Genomic DNA, 13,572 nt, shown 5'->3' with positions numbered 1-13,572 from the left:
TTGACATTTTTAATCCTAAAATGAGATAACACACTCCTGGAAAGGACCACAAGATATAATTTTGGTTTACTGTTTAGCGTTGATTCCATTAGACGCAGCAAAATATCATACCGCATAGAAACAAATTTGACAATCATAAAGCAGCAAGAATGGGAAAAATCGATTATTGATTAAAGCTATCACTTGAGCTGAATTAGATAACGGACAATGTATTGAATATACTCCTGGGGAATCTTTGAATCTCTATGAATCATTAATTTCAACAGGTCCAAACATTCCCTTAGACATGTTTTCAAATCAAGGGATATTCAAACCCTTTTTATGTGCCTTGTTCGAAATCTACGCAATAAATAGTAAACTCTTACTCCAACCTTTCGTTAAATTGCATGATATTTTTCACTTAGGGCCGCACATTCGCCGATCTGTCTTCTCAACTTGAATAAAGATTTACCTGACATTCCTCCTCTTTAGTTTTTTGCGTAGAATAAGGCATTCAGACGCTTGAAGAATATCAGGCACAATAAATAATAATCTTATCATCAATTTGGTTCTTTTAGATTTTTAGTAACATTATTAAAAAACTTCATAAAACTTCACTTAATCTAAAATAGCTCAGAAATAAATCTAATGAACCATTTTGATTTTCATTGCAAATCATAATTTCTTATCGTACTAAGAATTATTATCTGGCAAATTATCTAATCGCCTGTGCCTACAAAGGAATGCTTATTTTGTAAACAAATGGCTGTGGAGACCGTAGTTAAAGCTGCAATTGCCGGACCTTATGTGGTAGCGATCAAATGAACTTTTTTTTGTTTTTTTCACGGGTTTTACAAACCGTTTTGGAAAATATAATTCCCGTTACTATTAAAATGAATGATAATTTATTGAATTGCATTTTCGATCTCAGAATTCATCATGTCTCGTTCATAATATATTTCTTTGCATAATTCATAGCTTCTGACTGTTCTCATCCTTTTCATCCTTGAAATCTATAGTATCTATAGCTTTTGCTCTGGAAATTAGTAATGCTCTGTTCAGAGGAAAGAAACATGACCTGGCAACTCCCCAGCAATACCAAAGTAGGTGGTCTTTCCAGAACAGGGTCATGATTTTAAGCAATCCTGGCCATTTCAGACCAAACTGACAGTTTGGAGCCTTTCATTTCCTCAATGTCTCTCTTACAGAGACTTTGTAGACAAAAGACTAGTTAACTGGAAAGGAAAATGGAAATGTATTTGGTTAATGATGAAAGGAAAGCAAACAGAAAAGGCGTCCATAAAACGGTGTTTAATGTCTTCATGATGCTAATGGAATGGCTGAAGGAAACAAGGCTCTTTTATCCACAAGCTCTTTTGAACATTTACAAGCATCAATTTGCTTTCAAATTGATCGAATTTGGAAGTGGAACTCAGAACTCTCCACAACAGCTTTATTCTTTAATGAACTTTGATAGGTTCGGTGGAACCGAGAATTAAGATGAACTCCTATTCTTTTCAAAGCTTCAAATAGATCACCAAGTCCATAATACTCCACAACACCTAATTTTTTCTACCAATGTTGAATTTCTGATTTGTATATTGCACAAATCTCTTCTAAAACAATGGGTCAGCACCATGGTGAAGATATTGGCTTTCCCCCAAAAAGAGATCTGACTCTCAAGGCCAGACGGACACTACTCTCCAACAAGAGAGTAGCGAGGTTTTGAAGCGAGACTCTTTTGTTGGACAAGACTAAGTTGGAGCTTCTGGTCATTGGAACAAATAGTCCTTGTGGGGAAGAGAGGCCTCCAATCCTCCCAAAACCATCAAATAAGCTATGATTCATGGCGTGGCGAGAGCACGATGGTGACGGCCTTGTGCACATTAATGGCTCTTTTCCATCATAAATTTGAATATCCACGATAAAAGCGTTTCCTTTCTCGTCCTCGGAGCCTGTTTTGAAACACGAAGAGGTAAGTTGAGATTATCATGGTATCACAATAACCACACACGGCATTGGCACCCAACTCACGCCATTGTTGATACTTGTGGTTGAAGGCCGCTGGCAGCCTTTGATACTAAATTTCCTTGCCACACTGTTCATTTGTTGCCCATGTCTCAACGTCGAAATCAGATATGATGTTGATTGTGAAGCATTTAATCTCTATTGAGAGTGATTCGAAGGAAGGAATTTCATATGATGATTTATTAAAGCCCGTGGCTAGATATTCATTGAGAAAATGTGTCTTCAAAGATTTAGTAACAATTTGTTCAAGACAATCATTCGGCGCAGATATAGCTCTTTATTACTTAGTTAATACAAGATTTTGAAATACGATTTTGCACGGTATTCCGGGAATCACATTTAGTCCAAAAGTCAGCATTCACAAGCAAAGTTCATTGAGATTTACGTACAGTATAGTAGAGCTCTCTTTTTTTGACATCGGTTGACTTTACATCCAAAGATATACACACAGAATTGCCCACAGTTACTTCATGGCGAGCCCTTCACCAAGCAGGAGTAATAAGTAATGATTCGATAAGGATCTAAAAATACACATGGCCAGATTCTATTACCTTATTGTCTCGAAAGGCTTCTTTCGATTGTTCTAGCTCACTCACTCATTATTCAGGATGGCTGGGATTTCTACAGACTTATACTCTGGTTTTAGGACATATGGGATTAGAGGCAAACACAAAGAGTACGAAAGCTGTGTGGTCTACGTATGGTGCTCCAAGCAAGAACTGTTCCACGAAGAAAGAACCAGACCCAAAGAGATGGAACCATCTTTGAGCCAAACTCGACAAGACACGACGTCTTCAATCCTGATTCTTCGAAGCCAGAATGGGACGGTTTCCTATTCAATCTGTTGGTAAGCAGAATAACTAGCGTGCTGTATCTACGTAGGGCCTGTCAGCTTCTCATCGACCCCACTTTTCCCAATGGGAGTATTGGGTCCATTCTCATAATTAGAAACCAATAGCAACAACATTGAAAGGAGCGCTTCGAACATGAAGACCATGAGCAATGTGAGTGTTCGTACAATAGTAGAGCATGAGATTGGTTTTTAGTAACGGTAGTATTGAGGCTTGAATGGTCCATGTTGAGGGATGCCCAAATATTTGGCCTGCTCTTGATCCAGCTCGCTGAGCCCCGCATCAAATTGCGGTAGATGAAGGCTGGACACATACTCGTCAATCTTTTTGGGTAGGAGGTACACGTCCTTGTTGTATCGGGCCGCCGGAGCATTGGCCAGTTCAATCAAGGCCAAGATTTGTGTGGCAGCACTCACGGATACCACCAAACTTGGAATGCTCACCACAGAAAGGTTTAGGAGTCGACCTTCAGCCAAAAGGGTGATCCGTTTCTTGTTGGGAAAAATGATGTTGTCCACGTTGGATCGGATCTTCTCCCACGTTATGTTGGGCTTCTTCAAGGAGTTGATATCGATCTCGGTGTTCGAATGTCCCATGTTGCAAACAATGCAGCCGTCCTTCATCTTGTCCATGTGCTCGCGGGTGATGACGCCTTTGTTTCCGGTGGCTGTCACGACGATATCCACTTTCTTGATAACGTACTCTACTCGACGGACCTTCAGGCCATCCATGCAGGCTTGCAAGGAGCAGATAGGGTCGATCTCACTCACAAACACGACGCAGCCCATGGACTTCAAGGCCATGGCGCAGCCTTTGCCCACCTGGCCGTAGCCACAGACCAACACGGTCTTGCCTGCGAGCATGATGTCGGTGCAGCGCTTGAGCGAATCCACCACGGACTCCTTTTGACTGTAGTAGTTATCCATCATGGTCTTCGTGACGGCATCGTGAGTGTTCATGGCAGGAGCGGGTAGGTTATGTTTCTGGGACAATTGATAGAGCCGATGGACGCCGGTAACGCTTTGTTCCACGATGCCCTTGACCTGTTTAGCAATGGCTGGGAACCTGGTGACCAGGACGTGGGTCATGTCTCCACCATCATCGAAGATCAGATTAGGATGCCAATTGTCCTCGCCGGTCAGACATTGCTGGATGCACCACCAAAAATCTTCTTCAGTCTGACCTCGCCAAGCATAGATAGAGATCCCTGACTCTGCCAAGGCCGCGGCCACTTCGTTTTGAGTGGAGAAGATATTGCAAGCGGACCATTTGACGTGAGCACCCAATGCCACCAAGGTCTCGATCATGACGGCATTTTGAGCATTCACATGAGAGCATCCCACAATTTTGGCACCTTTCAAAGGCTGGTCGGCCAGGGCTCGTTCTCGAAGCGACATCAACCCTGGCATCTCGAACTCTGCCAACTTGATCTCTCGCCGTCCGAAATTGTGAGAGCTGATGTTTTTGACGCAGAAGCTGGAGAACCCTTTGGAATTGACTTGAGTAATCTGCCTGGGGTGAGGTGCATCCTCATCCGAGTCAAAAGAAGACCAAGACTCTGTAGAGTCAAAGGATCCCTTTCGACCCCCTCCAGCTTCAGAGTTGGAGGCATTGGAAGATCGCCTGGAGTGATCTCGTCCAGCACCCGAAATTGGAAGACTTAACCTTCGCTTGGTGCGGTCTTTGAATCCGACGGCCGTGGCGGCCACCAATTTGGCTGGGACCTTAAGATGTCCAACGGTTTCGTGTTCCTCGTCGGATGACATGTTGTGGGACAATGATGATGTGAGAGACTGACTGACCACCAATCTCCACCCCAAAGATCTTCACCGAATGGACCTTGTGGCTGGTTCTAAAGAATCTGTTTAGATCTCCCGTCCACCGAGGAATGCCCGGGAAAAAAAAGAGCACCTTATTTCTTTTGAGACGAGTGATGATGTGACGTGCCAGAATTCCTAAACAGTTGTCGTCCCTTGAGATTCATGGATCAGAGTCTTGGGATTGTACGTATGTACGCAGTGCAATATTGCTGCTTGTCGCCAGTAATAAGCTTTCATGGGATGTCGAAGATCTTGCTTGGCACTGTAATCGAATACCCAAAAGCGTTTGACTATACCAATCTCGAGGGGTGTCTTAATTGGATATGTCTTTCCACTTCCACTCCAGACTTTCACTCACGCTCCTGGAGACGTTACCTCAGTTCTGAATCTGCCGTCTGTCTCCACAGCGTTTTTGAGATTCTCTTTCCGTGTACACTTACTTTTGTCCTCGTTAATCCAAGTCTAAAAGCAAACTGAAGCCAAAAGGCAATGGCTGGGCCCGCGAAGGGTTCTTCTCTCTTCCTTCTTTGGAAGGCCTCGAAGTCGCCAAACGTTCTCAACGCCGCCTCAAAAACTCAATAGGAAGGTGGACGAGATATTCCGAGCTCGTTGAATCGACCGCCGACGCTCTGAGCTCGACAGAGTAAATTTAGTGGAGGACTTTGGGCACATGACGGTTTCTTTTAAAATAGACTATTGCTGACACCTTCCCTTTTTGGCCACACCAACCGAGTTTGAGAGTGTTGTTCTCCGAAGCCTTTCAAGGTTCGTTTGTACGTTATGAAGGCAGAGTCACAAAGTTCTGGTTTGATACTAGTAAAATGACACGTTCATTCCAAAGAGCGGAAGTCCTGTTGAACGGTGCACTCCGGGGAACTGAATAATACGGAGCGACCTTCGTGGAGAAGAAATATCCTACAACCACGGATGTAAGGTCTAATCCGGTTTCATTCCGTCGCTATTGACACGACACTCAAATATGCGTGAGACAAAAGAGCTTCTTCGAAGTGAGATTCTTGAGACTTTCTCAAGGGCTGACTCTCCCAGAAGATTGTAGAAGTGAAGAAAAGGCAGATGAGGATGAGCGGGGATTCACTTTGATTGTCAAGCTCAAGGAGAGAGGCCATTGCGTCACACATGTAGCGAGCCAGGCATGATTGTAGGGATGTACTACAGTATTTTGCCCTGGCTTTTTCGGCCTTTCCCGTCCCTCGATCCATTTGGGCGCATGAAAAACTGCCAAAAGCGGTTCCTGGCTCGAAATGTGGGCGATTTATGTGTGCTTCGCCATCCGCCTTGGCCGTACAGCAGAACTGCCAAAAGCGGTTCCTGGCTCGAAATGTGGGCGATTTATGTGTGCTTCGCCGAGCTCGAAATCCACTTTCCCGAGATCATGAAAATGTACGACCTTAAAGGCCGTCCTTGGAAAGACAAGGCCAAGGCCATTTGAACGCGTTGTTGCTATTCAACTCCCTGAGTCCTCATTTGTTGCTTGGGTCTTGACACATGATATGACAATCTCAACAGGAAAATTTAATCACATAACTTGGCAAATAAACGTAGACACTGCTCAATATCCTTGGCTTCTGCGTTATGAAGAGAACATCAATTTAAAAGATTTTTCCATCTCTTGTTAATACACTCTACATTCACACGAATCTTAAGCCCACTAGAAATTAAAGCAATCTAGTTGTTAGTCTAAGACTGACAACTAGATGCAAATATGGGCATTCTCTAAAGACGGACCAATGTATAAACCCCTGTATATTTTTGGATCATGGAACAAGGGACTGTCTAGTAGTTCTGGCTTGCTGAGATCTTTCATAATGATCTGTACTCGTTTGGTAACGATACCGCAGACCAAAGGGAAATTCTTGATGATAACCTTCGTCTCCCAGTGTGTTATTTCGTGGCCAGCCATTGCAAGATTTATGAGCGATGCCATCAATACCATGTTCCATCAGCTTTCTATCCGGTTCAGGCCATCATTGAGGGTTCAGAGTTTCCAAGGTTATCTAAAGGCCATTGTTTCCACAATATTGAGTGATGTCGACTCAGAGACATCCCAGGAACGTCTCATCCTTCAAGGAAATTGTGAACTGTCTTTGAATGCATTGCTATTTTGTTTTCATGGGGATTGACACGAACATGTTCATGATAGCGAAAAAGGCCATCACAGCTACGGTATTGTTTGAAGACAGATCTGTTTCTTTTCGGACTCTCCTTTTTCAGACTGTTAATGGTGCCATTGATTTGTTGCTTGTCGCAACAACACAGCCTGTCAGACTACCTTAAAGTTCGAGCTCCAAATAAATATCCCTTCGATATCCATGAATATTCAGCCTTACCATACACCCTGGCCATTCAGTTTTCGTCCCATTTCAAGGCCATTAGCAATTTGGAAATTTAAACAAGTTATGGGCAGAGGAGAAAGTGTACATAGACTCTGAGGTACCAAGTTTCTAAAATTCAAACCAAAATTAAAAATTATGACGAATCGGCAAAAAGACTTGCAAATTAATTGACAAACCTCTGTTAGATAGCCGGCTACCTAAATCCACCAACGTCATTTTACATGAACGATGGGTAAAAATAGGAAATTTCAATAACATTAGTAAAATGAAATCGAGCTTGGCAGTCTCTAGGCATAAGTTTCACAGATATTTTGGTATATTCTATTCAAAATGTTTGAATAAAGTGCAATAAGGTCCAGCGCTAAATTACTAGTATACCTTTATGAACTCAATAAAGTTGCGAAACAAAGGACAAATATAATAGGTGAACAATATCCATTTTCTTATTGTAAAACACTAAAAAGATTAGGAACACTTAATAAACACTTAATTAGCACTCTTCTGGACAACTAATGATTCAAAGTTCCTGACCAATTCTATAACATTCAAAAGCTTGTAAGCATTGTTAATACAAATCATTGGTAGGCTAAGGGTCTGTTTCCGATTCTGTTTCACACTTAAACATGTCATTTTCACATTGAATAAATTGATTTGTGTCGGTTACAACCGTCCGTAAAATATTAACTACTTTCTACGCACCTTGTACTTTCCTATCACTGACGGTTGATTATTAGCTTTCTTGCCAGTATCGATTGGAGAGCAAAGACCTGAAGTTTCAATCAGTGAGTTTCAGTTTTCATAACGTTAGGAGCGACGATCACCAAAAACTCTACCCTTGGACATCGTTTTCTATCTAAGAAACGAAATTGCCCAGACCCTTCTTAAACTATCGCAATACTAACAAGGGATAACAAATTACCAACCAGAGTCCAGTAATTTGACGACACATCGATATCACAAACTACCCTAAACAGTCACTACCTGATATATGAAAAGACCGTTTTCAAACAGTTCTTCTTTCAAACCCTGTCTTTCTCTTTTTTGTCAGGTTTACTGGACTTCGTTGCAAACTGCTTTAGGATCTTGGAGTGTCCAAGGCTGAGTGTGGAATAGACTTTGGCCAACAGAGAAAAGGGCTAATGAAGGCCACTTCTATTACAGTAAACAAAGCTCGTTCCAATCCCAATGGGGCTGAGAAAAGGGCTACTTTTCGCGTCCAAACTTCGAGTACCACATCGTTCATGTAGACACCATTAGAGGATCTTGGAAGATTTAGTACGAACGAAGAGACTACCAATCTTCTTATACCATCAGTTACCATTCAACTCATTGGATTGCGCAATCAAAATCACGGGCTTGAGAGACCGGTTTAATCTTCAAAGTCTTGGATTGAATAAAGAAGAATTTAACCAAAGTGCATCGTGAAGGTTTGACGACAATCGATAATCTTCGCCTTTTGGTTGCATACTTTTTTGCACGCAATATCAAATAACGTTTCTGGTTCAGAGTTTTGCTTCAGCCGGACCTGGCAAGTTGAAAAGAGGGCCAACATGTAAATGGAATGGGGAGAAAAAGGCTGGCCTTTCCTGGGCTAGGAAAACAAATTCAATGACATTAGAGAATTCATAGTACCTGTTCCGAAAAGACGAAATCTATTTGCCGGCAAGAATTGATACGAGTTTCAGGCCCCATGGATAATTCGAGATTGGGAGCAGGTTTGTAAGCCCAAACTAGAATGAGTTGCCAAAGAATTCAAGCTGGCCCCGGCTATTTGAACCTGAATATTGTTTTGTGATTCGAAACATACTCCCAACACGCAACAAAACGTTCGGAAACTTGTGTTTGTCGTGCATACTTGAAATGTATCGGCTGGCAAAACACTCCTGTGGATGCGTTTACTTTCATGCGAAAATACACAGACGACGTTGCGAATTACGAGACAAGTTTTCTTGACTATCACAGGTGACCAAGTTCAGGCGATGTGGCGAAGAACTGGTGGCTTTATAGCTTTTTTGTTATTGTTGTTCTTGCCTAGCGCCAACTGGATAGAATTAAACACTTGAGCCTTTGCAACTCTGATATTTCAGAGACAATAAAATCCAGAGGTGGGTATTGTTGAGTAAAAGCTTGACTTTGGCGATCGTTCGGCAAAAGTTTCTTTCTTCTTCGGTCGCTAGTATGTTGCCTGGGATACATTCATCAAATTTATGGTCGAGTTACTTCGTCCTCACTTCAACATTTTAAGCGACGCCTGTAACTTGTGCCCTTGATGTTCACACTTAATGCCACAGTTATCTCGATCTTAGATTTTCTCTCCTCTGATTTTCATTCATTGACCCTATTACAATACCATACATTCTTTTCATCTTTTGATGCGTTAGTGGGTGATCAGTAAACAAGAAAAAATAAAATTGTTCTAATTTTCGTAGATCTATAATGTGCTGACAACTTATTCATTTAGCATGAATTGATTTTGAAGGATGATGATTTGATGAAAACCGACAGACCTTTTGAGAACGACTATTCATGGTTAGTCAATGGGATAGACTTTGGGAGGACGGGCAAAATATTGCATTAAAATTGATTGAATATGTAGACATATTCAATCGAATATGATTGAATATGTAGTGGTGATTGATTTTGGATCCATTTAGGAACGTGATTTTAAAATTTAGGTTCCAAACTCAGAGAGCCGGGGTTTATTGTTTTTTTATGACTGTTCTGGTTGAAACCAAATAGTGAGCTCAAACGTAGGGGATCGGCCTAATACTCTACAGGCGGCTTTTCAAACATGTTCAAATGAAGTCTCATGGGGTCTGTATGGAGTGGTGCATCTCTTCCTAGAGCTCTAATTGAGACCATGGGGCATATCTTGAGAGATGAACCTTGGCCAGCGATGGGAAAAATCGAGATTGATCGACTTTCTGCCACTTTCTGCCACAAGTGGCAGGAAGTGGCAAAAATGGCAGAAATTGTTGGAAGGTGGTCAAAAAAAAGGTTAGAATGGCCGATCTTGTTTCTAAAAGATGTCAAAGACAAGAAAGATCATATAAGTTGGATAAGATTTTCAAGTGCCTTTTGTTAAAAAGCATTTTGGTGTAGCATTGGCTGAAATGCAAAATGTTCCTCGGATGTAATTCGTGCGTAATATTTATACTGTTTGAGGGTTTGATTGAATTGATACACTATAATTTATTAAACGCAGGTTTCGTCATTTTGACTTGGAAAAATTTAGTTCAATGGCAACCCCGTTCGCAAAATTCAAACTCAATCACACTCCAGTGACGTTTAGTGGTTATTTCTTTCAATCGATACAAAATAAACAAACCAGCGTGTCAAAGCTACATACGGGTAGACCTAGAAATCAACGGTAATGAGTAGAAAAAGATGATTTAGAATGATATAAAGATTTCTATTTTTTTGCCATTTTCTGCCACTTATTTTGGACCAACATCTGCCATTTTCTGCCACCATTTTCTGCATTTTCTGCCAGGTGGTAGAAAATGGCCATTGATAACTTTTCATCCCTGACCTTGGAAGGTTCTCTATCACCTGGGATGGTCTCTACTTGACTTACAATTACAACATCCACTTGCTTCAAACCTAGAAAAACATAAGTTTTTGTCCAATGTTATGAACACATATTTTTATTGTTCACGTTTTATGTCAAAAGTAGACATTTGCTGCACAAACTTAGGGTCAGAGGCAACCATCTGTTGCTTTTGCCGCCTTTGAGTTAAAAAATAGTCACCTAAGGAAATTTTGGCTACCCCTACAGCCATCTGCCAACATCTCATGGGAGAATGCCTCGGGGCTTCCAAAGTTATGATGAAGCATGAAAATCTTACAACAATAATCAAAAACCTCCAAATGTTCACTCTTTGAAAAACTGGCCAGTATAAAGAGCAAAGATTTCTAGAGGGAAATGGACGTGATTCAAAATACACCAAGAAACAGCTAATGTTTTTTATGGAGCCAAAAGTGTAAAATAGGTGCCAAACCAACTGAACCATGCTTGCATGAAATTTGTCAATTATTCCAAAGCACGGACTTGTTCGAGCAAGCAGTGTCTAGATTTTGAGCCGTGATTGTGACACTTTGTCAAAGCTTCACCAAACATGGCATTTGTTTGAATTTGGAAACACAACTTTTTTGTGTATTGAAAGTTCAGTTAGTTCACAGTGACCAATTATCCTGATGTTTGTCTTTGCTCCTCCTCTACAGAATACGACCACAAGGCCAAAATGAAGGGGCTAAACTTGATTAGACTTTAAACTTGAATCTCTCCTTTTGCTTCCCTTCAGAAGTGTAGCTGAATTCAAATGTCTTTTCCCGCTCTTATGAAATGGTTTGTTTCCAATTCTGTTTATTATCAAGTTGCACATTATGTTGTAATCAGGTGGCAAATTAAAACATGTTTTCATGACTGTAGAATTATATCTTTAGACATCTTTACTGGATTTTTTTACTATCAATCAGATTCTTATTGTGGAATCTAAAAAGTAAATCAGAGTATGAATGAAAAATATAACTCCACAATGATCAAAATTGCAAAAGCTCTCATACAAGAAATCAATTTTCACTTCTTCTCGTCATGAGATATCAAGGCTGAAGGATAACAAACCCAAAACTTGAAAATAGATGCACAGTTTTTAGCAAAATGGATATTGCAATAGGAAATAGGCAAACAATGCAATTCATTGCAATGCCGAGAACGATAAGACTATAATATTTGCTGGAGAGCTCATATCTCAAAATTTGACAAATTTTCACCCCAGAATTATTTGGATAGCTCATGGGTGAGTTAAGTCACAGACTAATAGAAATATGGACTGTGAAGGGGTTAATTTTATCAACTCTTGCATACATATTACATGTAAAAGAGTATGGGCAAAATGGCATAATGATGAGAAAGGTTTTTTAAATGATAAAATTAGAGCTAACAGGAAGGGGTTTACTGCCAAGTCCGTCTGCTTTGGGTCAAAGCTACTCTGAGCTCCTTTGCATAATATATTTAGAAAAAAACTAAACTCGCAACTGAAAACAAGCCACTTTATAATTTTTGTTTGAAAAGTCGTTCGTTCTAAAAGTATTTTTTAAAGCTTTTGTAACTGACCTAGAGGAGACCGAATATTTAAAGTTTCACGATGTTTTCATAATTCTGAGTGCCTCTCGAGTTCCAGATGCCAGATTTTAGTCCCAAATTTGGCCAAATAAATGAAGTCACTTGACCGGATAGAAAATGCTCATATTAGATGAGATGAATGGCAATCAAGAGATACATTTTTTTCTTTTTCTTTTACAAGTCCAGATCTCTAGAAGTCTGTGGTTTTACCGATCCATAGTTGAAAAGACTGCGAATTCAAAACCAAGGGGAGAATATCGACCTCATCAAAATTTACTTATTCAGTGGTCAGACAACACAACTATACTAAATGAAACGCTGGATTGATAAACCCGGACGAATGAAACTGAGATCTAGCATTTCATTAATAGATATCGAATCTTAAAGAATCAACGGCCCAACACCAATGGAATCAAATCTACTCCCAAAAAATAATACTTATATCGTGGATCCTCCTTTTCATCATCCCAACTTTTGAGCATTCGAGTCCCTTCAGCTTGTGTTGGGTATCCTGGTCCTTGAATTTCGAGGCCATCGTTACCGTCATAACGACTTCAACATGGTGTGGAGAGACTGTGAACCCATCCATGACCAGAGCTACTTGTTGTAGATTCCTCTCCAGAGAACCTTCAACTCCCGTGTGGGTCCTATCCTCACCATTCACAACTGATAATGAGACGCTATACATACGGTGTGGTGGGTCCTAGGGCACCACTCGCATCAAGGCTTCAAGTGGGAAGCAAAATCTCCGCTTACCATCCGACAACTGGGGCTCAGAGCAGAGAAGACTCGAATGGAGAATATCAAGGATGAGGATATGTTCGAGTTTCAAAAACACTTTTTGATATTAATACAAAATGTTTTATGTCATGGCGTAAAAACTGTTTGAAAAAGGACTTCTAGTCTTGCATAATGGCAGCTAAAAGCATGAAAAAGGTAAGACAAGTACACGCGATGTTTTTGAACGTTCCTCCAGAAAACATTTTCGAAGATTGGTCTCGGAATACCGGTTTTGCACGTAGTATGAATCTGTTGTAATATACAATTAGAAACCTACGACCAATCTCAGAACGAATTTCTAATGAATCAGTTTCATTTCATCGAACCGATTTTTACATCATTTCAGTTTTCCGCGTTACTCTGGAGCCAATGTGGTGCCACGGAACTAAATGCGATTGGAACAAGTTCGAACATGGTTACTCCGCACAAGCTAAGGTCCTAGAGCAAACAGTGTAGTTTACATAATGGTAATTTCGGTTGGCCAGAAGCCTTTTGGTTGTAAATGACAGTTAAATCAACTCTTAACTAGTGTTTGCTCTTCCAGATAAATCCGTTCTCTAATTATAACTTCCAAAAAAAGACGATGATTTCAAAACTAAGTCAGATATTATTATCACAATAAAGCTCTTGTGAAA

The 13,572-nt window shown here is 40.6% G+C and overlaps 1 protein-coding gene across 1 annotated transcript; it reads right to left on the bottom strand.

Moving 5' to 3' along the window:
• Nucleotides 1-2,264: 2,264 nt before the first annotated feature.
• LOC131886442 (S-adenosylhomocysteine hydrolase-like protein 1) lies at nucleotides 2,265-5,691 on the bottom strand. Its single transcript, XM_059234779.1, has one exon. It carries the CDS (start codon nucleotides 4,622-4,624, stop codon nucleotides 3,050-3,052), a length of 1,575 nt encoding a protein of 524 aa, XP_059090762.1. The 5' UTR covers nucleotides 4,625-5,691; the 3' UTR covers nucleotides 2,265-3,049.
• Between the last annotated feature and the right edge of the window lie 7,881 nt (nucleotides 5,692-13,572).

Source organism: Tigriopus californicus, chromosome 9 (assembly GCF_007210705.1).
Source record: "Tigriopus californicus strain San Diego chromosome 9, Tcal_SD_v2.1, whole genome shotgun sequence".
In the NCBI taxonomy this organism is placed as follows: domain Eukaryota; kingdom Metazoa; phylum Arthropoda; class Copepoda; order Harpacticoida; family Harpacticidae; genus Tigriopus; species Tigriopus californicus.
Note: the sequence above shows the minus strand (reverse complement) of the source record. Positions and strands in the feature narration are given on the sequence as shown.